The sequence below is a fragment of the Cibotium barometz genome, chromosome 2 (genome assembly GCF_041138505.1).
Source record: "Cibotium barometz isolate CiBa-2024 chromosome 2, ASM4113850v1, whole genome shotgun sequence".
Lineage (NCBI taxonomy): Eukaryota > Viridiplantae > Streptophyta > Polypodiopsida > Cyatheales > Cibotiaceae > Cibotium > Cibotium barometz.
Genome location: NC_141047.1, coordinates 41885492 through 41900477, shown reverse-complemented (window position 1 = coordinate 41900477; position 14986 = coordinate 41885492). Strand labels below are relative to the sequence as shown.

The 14986-nt window shown below is 45.5% G+C and overlaps 1 protein-coding gene across 8 annotated transcripts in view; it reads left to right on the top strand.

Annotated features, from left to right (window-relative positions):
- Window positions 1-555: 555 nt before the first annotated feature.
- Window positions 556-14986, top strand: part of LOC147641086 (RPA-interacting protein A) — a 50827-nt gene continuing 36396 nt past the window's right edge. Inside the window, exons 1-4 of one of the 8 annotated variants that reach the window (XM_086817942.1) lie at window positions 556-750; window positions 847-1015; window positions 1585-1677; window positions 6354-6582. In XM_086817942.1, coding sequence (XP_086674068.1) covers window positions 953-1015; window positions 1585-1677; window positions 6354-6582 — 385 coding nt within the window. In that variant the 5' untranslated portion in view covers window positions 556-750; window positions 847-952. Of the gene's footprint in view, window positions 751-770; window positions 1016-1584; window positions 1678-6353; window positions 6583-14986 lie in introns of those variants that run through there. The other 7 variants (XM_086817940.1, XM_086817938.1, XR_015268839.1 and 4 more) reach the window with 7 other exon arrangements.

The window sequence follows — 14986 nt, the reverse complement described above, 5'->3', positions numbered from 1 at the left end:
GCAAGCAAGAATAGAGAAGAGAAGAGCTCACAAATATTCTTTTGCAAGGGAATACTTAAATGTCTTATATAGAAGTGACTAGTTTTCACACTAAGTTGGCCAAACTTAAAAATGGTATGACTTCTATTACTAGTCTTAAGCAAGTATGTACACAAAGTTCTTTGATTTTTCCTATTGACGTTAAGCTTAAGGTAAGGCCGCTTTATATGTTTTAGTGCCGTCTCTACAAAAGATAAGTGTTTGTTCGAGTGGGTAAGATGGCAAACCGCCTTATGGTAGGTCAGGCGAGTGAAGCCATTCTAACCTATGAAGTGGTTAACACGCACATTTTGTCAAGTAAAACAAAATCCCACTTCACTTAAACCATTAGCAACGACCTGTAAACAAGACACACTTTTTCAGTTGGCCTGAGGTACTTTTATTAATGATCCAAAAATGGTTGGGGAACATAATCTTCAAATTTGTGTGTATCATATGATATTAAAGTTTTTGAGGTGTGAGACCCATGTGGTTAGATCAATACTTAGGGTACGCAAAAGGGCAAAAGGTTTATGTTGGGTGCTATTCGAAAAGGGCTGAATTGCCATGTGGCACGTCCTTGTTTTTTCCAAAAAGCAAGAGAATACGCTTAATTCCAACTAAAGTTAAGTAACGATCATTAATTTTGGAGAGAGGTTCATCTTTATTAAACCGAAAACATTGAACTAAGGGTAATTTCTTTCAACGGTGCATTTGCGGATCCATGTGAGGGTAAACAGCCGACACCTAAAAACTATTTCTTAAAATGGCTGTTAAATCTAGATAACTAGCAGGCTTTTGGATTCGATTCTTAACGAATTTGTGCAGGTGTGATATGCCATCAAATTTTTGCAATAAAAAAGATTGATCTGGCTAAGGTACGAGACTACTATCTTAGTTTGATTGATTTTTGGGGGTCTAGGACAGAATCAAGATGGACAAGAAAAGCATCAAAAGATCTCCACTCAAATCATGGCATCCACAGTGGAAAGACAAGGTATATCTCATATATAATACACATGGCTTGGGATGGTCAATTTGTTTGTGTACACACACACACACACACACACACACACACACACACACACACACAAATAGATACATATACACAAGTGTTATATATGTTTCTATATGTGTAGATACATACATACATACTTGTATATGTGTATCTATATGTATGTGTGTGTGTGCATGTGCGCATATACGTATATGTATCTATACCCAAGTATAAAAGCGCGCGCGCACACACAAACACACACACATAGATAGATACATACATATTTGTGCGTGCTTATCTCTCTGTGCGCGCGCATTATGCATGCATGTGTGTGTGTGTGAGAGAGAGAGAGAAAGAAAGAAAGAAAGAAAGAAAGCTTTATTAACGTCTACTAGAGGCCAGAAAAGAGAGAGAGAGAGAGAGAGGTGATATGATATAGATGTGTGTGTTTCTGCATGCATGTGCACGTGTATGCATGCATGTATGTGTGTGTGTGGGGGCTTGTGCACACGTGTGTATGATATAGATGGCATGACTGATGTTGACGATGAACTTGGATTTTATTTCAGCTCAGAGAAAATTGCCTGCAAAGGGTGAAAAAGGATAGAAACCAATTATTGTGGAAAATCAGGTTGGCCAGAAAAATGGTGCCAGCATCTCAGGTGAGTGAATGACATTTGAATAATCATCACATAGTAAGTGCATTTATAAGCTGTGGAATAGGCAGCCACATTCAAGGTGGTTTGGACTTGAAGAGCCAATTTTTATGCTTGTCTATCTACGTTTGAAATATTATATTAGAGCTTCTATGGTTCACCATTTGCTGCATACTACAGCCCAAAGGAGAGTTCTTGATGTTTTTCATGAAGCAAGCCTAGCTTTAGCCTTTTACCAATCCTGTCACCATTCGACTTTCTCTTTTGGGGTCTGCTCTCTGGGAGTCCAAAAAGAGAATCCCTCCATAGCTCGCTTGAAGCAAGGAGCAAACCTAACAAAGTTTGGTACGAGTCTGACGAACTATTGTTTTTAGAAGAAGAGTCTAGGTAGATGGGATTGGTCATCGCCTCCAATGCAGCAGAATCCTTGATTGGGGGCCTCCAATACAGCAGAAGCCTTGATTGGGAGGATCTTTGGCTTCTATCCCTCTCGTCGTCGTGAGATCAGGGATTGGGTGCTGGTTAGTTTCTCTCTTGAAAGTTTGAAACTGCCCTGCACTTCAAAGATTGAGGTTTCTTTCAATATAATTTTGATTCTGTGGAGTGTATGACACAAGTGCTTTCTTGTAGCGCTCTGGCACACGGGGATGAAGATGGCTTTTGATATTGTCATGACTTCGATTCTCCATCCAAGATGAGCTTAGCTTTTTTCTTAACCTCTGTTTTCCAGACCTTCTGAGGCATTATTTTCGGTTTTTCCACCATTGAGAGGGGTGCAAAGAGCGGTAATAGAGACCTCATATGTTCAGGATGCACCTCAATGAGCTGTGGAGGCAGCGATGGCTGATGGTGATAGGATACTTTATGTTTCAGGACCTTTCTCAGCTCAGGGATCATATGAGCCATATTGCTACCACCAGAGCATGGAGGTAAGAGGTTTTCCAAGGCAATGCATGGTTTGCCATTGGAATGTGCAAGGCAGACCAGATGCACATGCAAACGGATGAAGGACTAGCCAGGGAGCATCTCACATTCCATCATCTCTTGGTACCGCTTTTGTCTTCTTTCAAATTGATGAGGTGGATGACGATCGAGACCTCTGCTTTGCCATTAAAAGCTATATAAATGTCCATTAAGCTTGTTTTATCAATCTAGGAACCCTATCCAAGTAACTGCCTGTAATCTCTAATCCTGGGGCCCCCATAACCCTGCTGGATTAGGTCCCTAATTCTTAGAGATGTGTCCAGGGACACTTACTCAAACTAGCTGCCGACTCCTAAAATGAGTCCTCTTGTGCCGTGCCCTATTGCCCTCTCGGGCTCATGTGGAATATAGGACAAGTCCTCAACCTCGACAAGTTCGTGAGGGATATCAAGGTTATCCTCAGTTCCCCGCATCTTTTTCAATCGACTGACATGAAAGATTGCGTGAACTTTCATATTCTGAGGCAACTCTAGTCAATAATCACTAATTTTTCTCAAGATCTTGGAAGGTCCACAGCACCTAGGGGATAACTTCCCAACCTTCCCTGTACGTAAAGTCTCAGAACTCTTGGGCACTCTCAAATAAATTAGCATTCCCTCGGTGAACGCTATCTATCAGCAGAAAATTGTGCACGATCTTGTGCACTCTTGATAGCCTCTCGTGCATCGACTAGCATTTCGTGCATATCTGCTAAGAAATCGCGAGTTGCATCAATTTGAATACCTTGAAGTCCAACTGTTACTAGAGATCTAGGTTGGTATCCATACATCAGCATAAACGGACTTTAATCAGTAGCTGCATGCTTAGCACTATTATAGGCAAACTTGACTATCGGGATGTACTTCTCCCAATCTGATGGTGTCTTAGAGACGTATGCACGAAGCATATTCTCCAAAACTTGATTCACCCTCTCTGTTTGTCCGTCAGACTGAGGATGATCACAAGAACTTAAACTCAGCGTAGCCTCCAGTCTCTGGAAAACTAGCTACCAGAAATGTCAAGAAAACGGTGAGTCCCTATCATTGACTATATCAAAAGGTAGTCCATACATATTACAACCTGAAAAGCGGCTCAACAAATTTCACGTGCAAGACATGCACTAGCTGATCTCAGAGCTAGTCCTGAAGAGGGCAACCAGATAAAGACAGATTAGAACCTGGCTTTGGAGCATAGGTTGCTGCCTTGGCAAAGGATTTAACTGAAGGTGGACATGGAGGGCTGTCGACCAGCGCTTGAAGGGAGGAAGACATGTCGGCTGTAGCATTATCTTGATTTATTGTCCAAGACTTGGCCGACCAGCAGTCGGCCAGTCCATGTGGTTATTCCCAAGCCTATAAAAGGCAATATTGCTCAACGATTTGGAGTATTCAGTCCTTGCTTGGCTGGATCATTAGGTTAGATTAGGTATTTTACTACCTTTTTAGGCATGCCTAGGGCTGCCATGACTTGTACCTTTTTGTACATTATGAATATATTGAATACTTAGCTATCTCTCTCTCTCTCTCTCTCTCTCTCTCTTCTCTCTCTTTTGTATTCGTTTTGCATCAAGCATGTTCAAGGATGGTGTTTAGGGCTGAAAGAAGACTCCTAGAGCTTCCGCATGTGACATTGGTATCAGAGCATTAGGCTCAGCAAGGCTAAAGACTGATTCAGTTCCAGATGAAGGTGCATCGGTCCAAGGCATAGGAAAGTGCACAAGTACGAGGCCCAAGGCAAGGAACACAAGACAAGGAAAGAATTCCGAGGAGGTTGGTTGGTGGTGTTCCACAAAACCCAAGGGGATGGCAGTCCTGTGAGTCGGGTGCCACTTGGGGCACACCAGGAAAGGCTTTCAGGCAATGGTTTGAGGGGAGGTTGATCCTCCAAGGGGTGGAGTGAGAGTGCCAGACTCATTTCGTAGGAAGACTAGAGACAATGTTCAGGGATAGGGCAGGAACGGGATGGGGACTGGATGGAATAGATGCATAGATCTTCATCAGAGTTAGAGTGGATTTGGAGACCGGGCCGGGTGTTCAGTGAAAAGGTTGCCAGAGTAGGAAGGATGACAGAGGGACTCCGGGAATAGAGAATGGGATGATGACAGTCATCCAAGAATAATGATTGGAATCCCGTCATCAAGTTTAGCAGAGGGGGATGTCACGTGCAAGACATGCACTGGCTGATCTCAGAGCTAGTCCTAAGAGGGCAACCAGATAAAGACAGATCAGAATCCGACTTTGGAGCATAGGTTTCTGCCTTGGCAAAGGATTTAACTGAAGGTGGGCATGGAGGGCTGTCGGCCAGCGCTTGAAGGGAGGAAGACATGTTGGCTGCAGCATTATCTTGATTTATTGTCCAGGACTTGGCTGACCAGCAGTTGGCCAGTCCATGTGGTTATTCCCAAGCCTATACAAGGCAATATTGCTCAACGATTTGGAGTATTCAGTCCTTGCTTGGCTGGATCATTAGTCTAGGCTTAGACTTAGGTTAGATTAGGTATTTTACTACCTTTTTAGGCATGCCTAGGGCTGCCATGACTTGTACCTTTTTGTACATTATGAATATACTGAATACTCAGCTATCTCTTTCTCGCTTCTCTCTCTTCTGTATTTGTTTTGCATCAAGCATGTTCAAGGATGGTATTTAGGGCTGAAAGAAGACTTCCAGAGCTTCCGCATGTGACAACAAACTGTTGTGCCAGTTCAGTTGCCTTCATTGTCACTTTTGTACGTAAAAATTGTGCCATCTTCGTCAATCTGTCTACCACCACTCAGATAGCATCATGCCCTCTGCTTGTGTAGGCAGTCTATGATTTGATGATCTCAAGAGTCTTGAGAGGGTGGAAGAGAATGGTCCCTTTCCTTAAGAATGACATTGCATAATGCCCTTTGCTTGTGCAGCCAGTCTACGATTTGATGATTCCAAGAGAATCCTGAGAGGGTGGAAGAGAATGGTCCCTTTCCTTAAGAATGACATTGCGCCTACTTCGTACAGATTTTGGAGGATCCTGGTATGCAAGTGGCCATAAAAGTATGTATGATATCCGCCCAAAAAGATTGACCACAAAAACACTTCTGATTAATCTCCTCAATTGACCAATGTAGGCATGTGGAGAACACCCACCGAAAGAAGCTGGGCTCCAGCGTACACAAGTAGAAGCATTCCATCCACATCCTAATGCTAGTTAACAATAGCATGAGGGTGATTAAGTAGCATACACAAGGATGGTGAAATATGCAACTATTCAGACAGTTATCAAGAATGATAGAGAGAAGTACACCAAACAGACTGCTTAATTGTGATTACATGGAGATGCCAACAATGGAACCACTTTCAGCAATACAAGGCGCATAAGCAACCTCCATGCCCCCTTTACCCCTTTCACGCTGTCTGTTTCCCCTCCCTGTCCTCCTGAACAGCTTCACCACACTCTACCCAATCCCCTGCGCCCTTCCGCTTCTAGCTCCTCTGCTACCCGCAGCCTGCTGGTTGCCCTGTGTGTTTTCTGGACAGGACAAGTTAGCAAACTAGAGTGCAACTTTCGATGTAGGGACTCATGTATAAGATGCGATAATCTTGTTCATTCATTTTCTTAGATTGACTCATACTTTGGTGTTAGTTTATACAAATAAATTTATGAAGGAACATGCAGAATGTTTGTAAATGATGTTGGTGGTTACTTTTGCTGATTTGATAATTTCCTTGTTTTTATTTACCAGGACAGTGCTGAGTTAGCTTTTGGTGACATCTTAACTGATGAGATTGATAGATTGAAGCAAAGAAAGGATGGTGAGAGTTCTCATGTCAGATTGGATCACGACACAATGCTCTGGGAATATGAACCTTCTGAAGCATTTTCTGAGTTGGACCATGAAGACTATGAAGAACTTATGATAGCTATGCAAAACATTCTGTATGAAGAGATGCATAATGAGAACCAAGAGAAAGGTATAGCATCAAGCAAACCCCCTCATCCCCCACCCCCCCAACCAAACCCACCCTTCTACCAAAAACAAAGAAAAAAATAAAAAGAAAAAGAAATCATTATTCTCCAATTTACTTAAGTCCACACTGGATAAACTCAGAGTTCATAGACGATAAATCATTCTACCTTGCCCGTACAGAGGGGACCTTCAGTGCTTTGCGGATGCGATTGAGATTTTTCCCTCATTTTGTGAAGGGAAGATCAATTGGCACAAATTGTGGGGTCTCTGGGTGGGCCCCTCCCCCTCCCCCTCCCCGACTTAGCATCTAGTGGAGGCATTTCATAGGATTCCAAGAGGCACCTCAGTGTGTCAAGTTGTCATTGATATCACCCTAGAGCAGAAAATTGCCCCCCTCCTCTTGAGCCTTTGCCGGAAGCTCTTGCATGAGAGCACAACTCAGCTATCCTTCTTGGCAAGATGGGTTGTGGTGGCCAAATAGGTCCTTCCCGCCATGTGGTGGATCACGTTTGCTGATCCTCCTTGCACTTGTGCACAAGACAGGTACATCGGCATTTCTTCTGCAACTTTCTATGGGCAGGAAAAGCAGCCAGCCACCACATTGCCCGAGCCAAGGTGGCATGGAATGCCATCATTCAGACCAAGAGTGGGCTAAGCATTATTGATTATCCTGGTGATTTAGAGCAAGGCACTCTTGGGCAAATTGATTGTCCGCAGCCTCCAGCCGCCTTTGGGGGTGGGTGGGGGTATGTTGCACAGCTTGGAAGGATTTTCTCCTCTCGTGCATCATTGATTGCACTCACCATTCATTGCAGCCCCAGGTTCCCTAGCCTCCAATGTACGTTCACCAAGGCTCCTTTTCCCACGCTCGATGAATAAAGTTGTAGGCAGATTTCTTTGAGCTTGGGCCACCTTGTAGACGACTCTTTTCCAATATCCCAACTATGGATGAAGAGCGCCTACAACCACCATTGATCTAGAATGCTCTAGTTCACCTCCCCACCCGACATGTACTTGGCTTGAGATTGGATTTGATGCAATCCCTTGGTTCTTCGCTCCAGTTCTTGTAAACGCCCCCTCCCGTATAGTCAGAGTGTCTTGCTGGTCTAAGGGGCAGGAAAAACCTCATTCTCATTATTGACTTGGACATCATCCCCTTCGAGTGGCGGACTGTGATTGACTTGTTTCCGAAACCGGCCTTCAGAAATCTGACGGGCGATGGAACAAACACTCGTACACAAAACACTTCATCACCGATGGGAACCTGAAAAAGGAAAACAAACAGGGGAGCTAGAATGCTCCCGCAAATAGTACAAGGACACCGATTGGCCCCAAAACGCAGTGGCGCCCCTTGCGGTATTTCTTTATTTGAACAAATATGAGTACAAAGTACAACTTGTCGAATCCTTTACCAATAGGATCCCTTTTAGCTTTTCACCCAGGACTTCCAAATAAGAACTCTTGCTACTACAGCAAAGCATTCCATAGAGAAGGCACACCTGTACGACACCTCCCTGCTTGTTGAAAAGGTCTTCTCCATCGCTATCATGGGTCCCACAACCCTTTCCCAAACAGCAGTAGGGCTGTACCAAACCACATGTCCTTCCTATAGTCACAGCTTACATGTATCCTCGAGAAAACTAGAACATGTTCACATGAATCCAAAGACATGCTTTCCGCACGAAACCAAAGACCTGTATTTGATAAACCATAGACCTGTATCCATAAACCATAGGCTTGTATCCTCGATACCAAAGACCTGTATTTGATAAACCATAGACCTGTATCCATAAACCATAGGCTTGTATCCTCGATACCAAAGTCCTGTTTTCTTCTCGAAAAACCAATGTCTTGTTTCCATGACAGATAAATCCACATATGCACCATCCAATCACGATGCCAAAAACCTAGAGAGAGAAAGATAGAGGATGTGTCAAGCAAACCTTGAATACACATAAGTCCAAGATGAAGAGCAACACACATCTCTTCCAAGAACATAATCCTGTGCTTCTTAACTTGATCCTCTGTATCCAAATCTCGTAAACAAAGCCTGTGTGGGAAGAAAGAGAGAGAGAGACCCCTTGGCTGTTAGCCCCTCGGTGCCTCCTTCAGCTCACCTTCTTCAAGAGAGATAGAGAGAGATCCACGCTGACTGCTTCCACACATGCAGCCACCTGGTGTAGAGGGCCTCCCATCTGACACTCGTCTGGCTGCCCAACTGTCTGCAGAGAAATTCCTGCTTGATGCCTGCCTGGCTGCCCATTGCTGGTTGCCCATCTGGTTGCGTGCTTGGCTGCCCTATACTGCCCGGCTGTAGTCCACAACTGGCGGCAACAGCACCTGGCGGTAGCATCAGCACACCTGGCGGCAGCATCAGCCCATGCAGTAGCGCTCTTGCACAACAGCGCCCAGCAGTAGTGGTTGCACCTGGCGACAGCAGCAGCAGTGGCGGCGGTAGCAGCATCAGTACCTGGCAGCAATCCATGCGCGCAAGTGCAGCAGCACCCGTCAGCAGCAACACCCGACAGCGGTGGCAGTAGTACCGGGCGGCGGCAGTAGTACCCGATGGAGGTGGCAGTAGTACCCAGCAGTGGCGGCAGTAACACCCGACGGAGGTGGCAGCAGTACCCGACAGCGGTGGCAGTAACAGCAACATCACCAACCAATGCGCAGCAGCTGCGCCCTAGGGGATACGCCTGCGTAATCCGTCCAGCCACCCGTGAAGATCCATACGGCGACCACCATACGGCCACCTTCATGCTCGCCACCCTTCACCTTTTAAAGAGGCGATGCGTTTTTTTTTTCTCAAAAACGCTAAAAGCAAAGTTTAAGAAAACGCATGCTTTTCAAAATAAATAATAATATTTTTAGCCATCAAAGGTTTAAAAATGAAGCATAGTAGATCACTACTGTTAAACATAGAAAGAAGCTGCCTTCCGAACCCATGAAGCCTCTGTGAAGATACCACCGGTAACAAAGTGTCGAAAAAGCCTTCAACCCATCTCTTGTACCATAACTCTTCGACTGCTTTGTTCCTGGTTGACTACTTCCTGTCCTTGGTGTCTTTTCTCCTGAGCTTCATCTTTAGCTTTTGCTCTTCACCTCATACAGGCAAAGACACACAATCCTGCACTGTCTCCTGCACTTCCTTTTCACTTTCCACATGTTGAAGCTTTTGATGTGACAACCACGGGCTCGCCTCCTTGAGAAAGTCGACGATATCCCAGCAATGGAACCATGTAACCGGCCTTCAAAAAAATCTGACGGGCGGGTGAACAAACACTCGCACACAAAACACTTCATCACCCATGGGAACCTGAAAAAGGAAAACAAACAGGGGAGCTAGAATGCTCCTGCAAATAGTACAAGGACACCGATTGGCCCCAAAACGCAGTAGTGGCGCCCCTTGCGGTATTTCTTTATTTGAACAAATATGAGTACAAAGTACTTCTTGTCGAATCCTTTACCAATAGGATCCCTTTTAGCTTTTCTCCCAGGACTTCCAAATAAGAACTCTCGTTACTACAGCAAAGCATTCTATAGAGAAGGCACACCTGTACGACACCTTCCTGCTTGTTGAAAAGGTCTTCTCCATCGCTATCATGGGTCCCACAGCTCTTTCCCAAACAGCAGTAGGGCTGTACCAAACCACATGTCCTTCCTATAGTCACAGCTTACATGTATCCTCGAGAAAACTAGAACCTGTTCACAGGAATCCAAAGACATGCTTTCCACATGAAACCAAAGACCTGTATCTGATAAACCATAGACCTGTATCCATAAACCATAGGCCTGTATCCTCGATACCAAAGTCATGTTTTCTTCTCGAAAAACCAATGTCCTGTTTCCATGACAGATAAATCCACATATGCACCATCCAATCACGATGCCAAAAACCTAGAGAGAGAAAGATAGAGGATGTGTCAAGCAAACCCTGAATACACATAAGTCCAAGATGAAGAGCAACACACATCTCTTCCAAGAACATCATCCTGTGCTTCTTAACTTGATCCTCTTTATCCAAATCTTGTTAACAAAGCCTGCTTGCGCCGAAGAGAGAGAGAGAGAGAGAGAGAGAGACCCCTTGGTTGTTAGCCCCTCGGTGCCTCCTTCAGCTCACCTGAGAGAGAGAGAGAGAGAGAGAGAGAGAGAGAGAGAGAGAGAGAGAGAGAGAGAGAGAGAGAGATCCACGCTGAACACATGCAGCCACCTGGCGTAGAGGGCCTCCCATCTGACACTCGTCTGGCTGCCCAACTGTCTGCAGAGAAATTCTCGCTTGATGCCTGCCTGGCTGCCCATTGCTGGTTGCCCATCTGGTTGCCTGCTTGGCTGCCCTATACTCCCTGGCTGTAGTCCACAACTGGCTGCAACAGCACTTTGCGGCAGTAGCAGCACACCTGGCGGAAGCAGCAGCACACCTGGCGGCAGCATCATCATCTGGCAGCGGTGGCGGCAGCATCAGCCCATGGAGCAGCGCTCTTGCACAACAGCGCCCAGCAGTAGTGGTTGCACCTGGCGACAGCAGCAGCAACAGTAGCGGTGGTAGCAGCAGCAATACCCGACAACAATCCATGCGCGCAAGTGCAGCAGCACCCGTTAGCAGCAACACCCGATGGTGGTGGCAGTAGTACCCGGCGGCGGCAGCAGTACCCGACGGAGGTGGCAGTAGTACTCGGCGGCGGCAACAGTACCCGACGGAGGTGGCAGCAGTACCCAGCAGCGGCGGTAGTAACACCCGACGGAGGTGGCAGCAGTACCCGACAGCAGCGGCAGTAACAGTAGCAACACCACCCCATGCGCAGTAGCAGCTGCGTCCTAGGGGATACGCTTGCGTAATCCATCCGGCCACCCCTGAAGATCCATACGGTGACCACCATACGGCCACCTTCATGGTCACCACCCTTCACCTTCTAAAGAGGGGATGCGTTTTTTTTTTCCTCAAAAACGCCAAAAGCAAAGTTTAAGAAAACGCATGCTTTTCAAAATAAATAATAATATTTTTAGCCATCAAAGGTTTAAAAACCTTATAACCTTATAAATCTCTTTTTGTCCCCTTTCACACTTGCGCTGGCCACATATTGGTTTCCTTTTTATACCCAAACTTGATGCCTGTTGGATAATTGTTTATTACAGAGTGCAAAGCAAAATTCATACATGATGGGCAAGAATATCGGAGCAGGTCCAAGTCTTGAAAAGCTCATTGAGAGGGCAAATGCGCATACTCCAAGCCCAGCACAAGTTGTAAGGACAGTAAAGAGTAACACTACATGCTGTACAAGGCTCCAACCCCTTTGGCAGGTGAGACGGGAGGAGGAAGCGTGAATTGGAATCGTATAAATGTGAACAAGATTCTGAGCACTTAACAATTGAGCATTACAACCACAAAGCTGAAAATGACAGTACACCACATAAAGGGGCCGATGATAGGCTGACCCCCCCCCTTTAGGTTATATTACCAAAAGAGTCTGCAAAGTACAAGATTATGGGTGCCTGGGGATTCACCACCAGCCTGCACCTGATTCTACCAAATACATCATGTATGAATACATCTCAAACAAGAGAATCTGTAGGTACATCCGCCCTACACACAGGTACATCCGCCTTGCACAAGCCTCTTCACAGGTACATCCGCCCTGCACAAGAGTATCACAATCCTCACAGGTACTCCGCCCTGCACAGGATGTAAATGGATCTTTAGGCCCTGTTTCCACGCGAGAAAACTGATCCAGAAACCTGTGTTCTCCGCGAGCAAGTGTTCCCAATGCTTGCCCTAAACACCTGTTACACCAGGAATCCTTGAGACACATCCATGCTCACATATTCCATTGCTGTCCGGCCTGTTTTATGCAATAACCAGTCCAAAACAGCAGCTTTCCATCGCGAGAAATCCACCTGTAAAGGGTCCTACAGCCCTGTGGAGGTCCCTAGAGCTGTCCTGTATTGTCCAAGTTGACTCTGGACACCTGTAACCAGCCCAAAACTCGCAATAACCAGAAAATACAGGTCTGAAATTTACCAACCAGCCCTTTAGAAGAGTGTGGGGATCATTATCCAAGCTTGTGTGAGTCCGGGAAGCAAGCAACCAGCCCTGTAGCAACTCCCAAAGCTTCAATCAGCTCTCCAATGTGTTGAATGATGAATAAAACAGCCCAAATGACCTCTTGAGGGAGGCGCCTTTCTCCAGTGCCACCTATGGGGCTTGGTGGGTTCACATACAGGCTGACAAGTGTCCCCATAAGGTGTCCAGGTAGGTGTCCAGCCCATAGTGCTCCATTTGTCCTGTTTGTATAAGTTTAGGTCCAACCAAATGGGAAATGGCCATAAGCTGTCCGGACTTCATTAATTTTGGTCCAACCAAATGCGAACGCATTATAAGTTGTCCGGCCACTTATTAATGAGTGTGGACCTGCAAACCAATAAACTTTAGTAGTAAATGAAATAAGTTGTAAATTGAGTGTGGACGCACTTACCACCTGCAAAACCCATAAGCCCACAGTTTTAGGCCCAAGCAGGAGTGCACACACGTGTCCACAAGGTGCCCGGGCGTCCCCGGTCCCTCGGGCTTCACAAGCCAAAATAACAAGCATTGTCCAGACAGCAAGACAATGTCACACAAAGTAAAATAAAGTTATGGCATGCATCATTTATGCATTGTGCACATGTAAACTTGGAGAACCACCTATCATCATTCTTGTACTTGAAAATATTCCGCCTGCCATCATAACACACCATGTGTGCATGGCCGGAATCCACACGGGCACCGCCCGAAAGTCCACAAATGTCCTGCCATGTCCTTGGACTCATATGCATCCACTCATATGATCCATACACATGCCCAGGTATAATACATACATGCATCCGTATGTTTCTAGGCCTGACACGCATCCGCATGTCCCTAGAATATAGGGATTTGTGACATCCCCCCGGCTTCTAATCAGTTGACCGCAACTGAAAAGCCTCCAGATAGGCCTTCAAAAGATCTGGGTAATCCTCGAAGTAGGCCTCATCCATCCATTTCGCATCCAAAGCTGAATAATTCTTGAACTTCACAAGGTACCTACGAACAAGTTTGCCTCCCGCAAGCTTTCGTTCCTTGTGAAAAACAATCTGTTCAGGTTGAAGAATCTCTTCCAGCTCATCCACCTCGGGTGGGTCTTCCAAAACCGGCTCAAACGGTGTCGGTCCCACATAAGGCCTCAATAGGCTCACATGAAAAGCATTATGCATGTTCCAATGATCTGGGAGTACAAGCCGAAATGCAACATTATTGATCTTCTCCAAGATCTGAAAAGGTCCATAATACCTGTTGGAAAGTTTAGGATACTTTCCCTCTTTTCCTGGCCTCTTCCGAAGGCGTGCCTTTTCAAATTTCAGCAAGACCCAATCACCTTGTTTGAATTGTACATCCCTTCTATGCTTATCAGCTGCCTTTTTATTCTTGGTTTGAGACCTCTCTATGGCTGTCCGTACCTGTGCAAATGCAGTATCCAAGTCTCTGACATACTCATCTGCTGCAAAAATCTCATCCTTTGTACGAAGGATGGGTGGTAGTACCACCTTGCCATAGATAATCTCAAAGGGCGCCTTGCCCGTAGAAGTATGTACCGTATTGTTGTAGGCAAACTCCACAAGTGGCAAATACTTCTCCCAATCCGATTTGCGGTCGGATACATAAGATTTCAGCAAGTCGAGGACGGCTGAATTTGCTATTTCACTTTGCCCATCTGTCTGTGGATGGTAAGCTGATGAGAAGTTCAGCTTTGTACCCATATTGTCAAACAATGCGCGCCAAAATAAACTTGTGGTTCTAGGATCTCTATCCCCCACAATAGATTTAGGCATGCCATGGTGTTTGAATATCTGTGCCAAAAACATCCTAGCCATATGATCTGGCTTTATTGTCTTGCGCACGGGAATGAAATGTGCCTGCTTGCTAAACCTGTCAATAATGGTCCAAATAGCATCATTTCCCTGTGGCGTCCTTGGCAAATCCATAATGAAATCCATAGCAATGCTTTCCCATGGTTCATTTGGTATAGGCAAAGGTTGAAGCAATCCAGGTGCTTTATGTCTGTCAAATTTGACCTTTTGACATACCATACATTCACGTACATATGCTTCAATATCCTTGCGAATATGTGGCCAAAAGAAATACCTCTCCAAAGCTTGTGCTGTGGCCAAAATGCCTCTATGACCTGCATATGGAGGAGCATGGCACTCATCCATAACCTTATGGCGAAGGTTCTTTACCACACACATACGATTTTGCATCATGAGATATCCATCTCTTATGACATAAGATGGGACAGCAATACCCTCTTGCAAATCAGCCCATACATGTGCAAAATCCTCATCCAGATGATAAGTATTACGCATATCCGATAAGTCCTCATGGTATGCAACTGTAA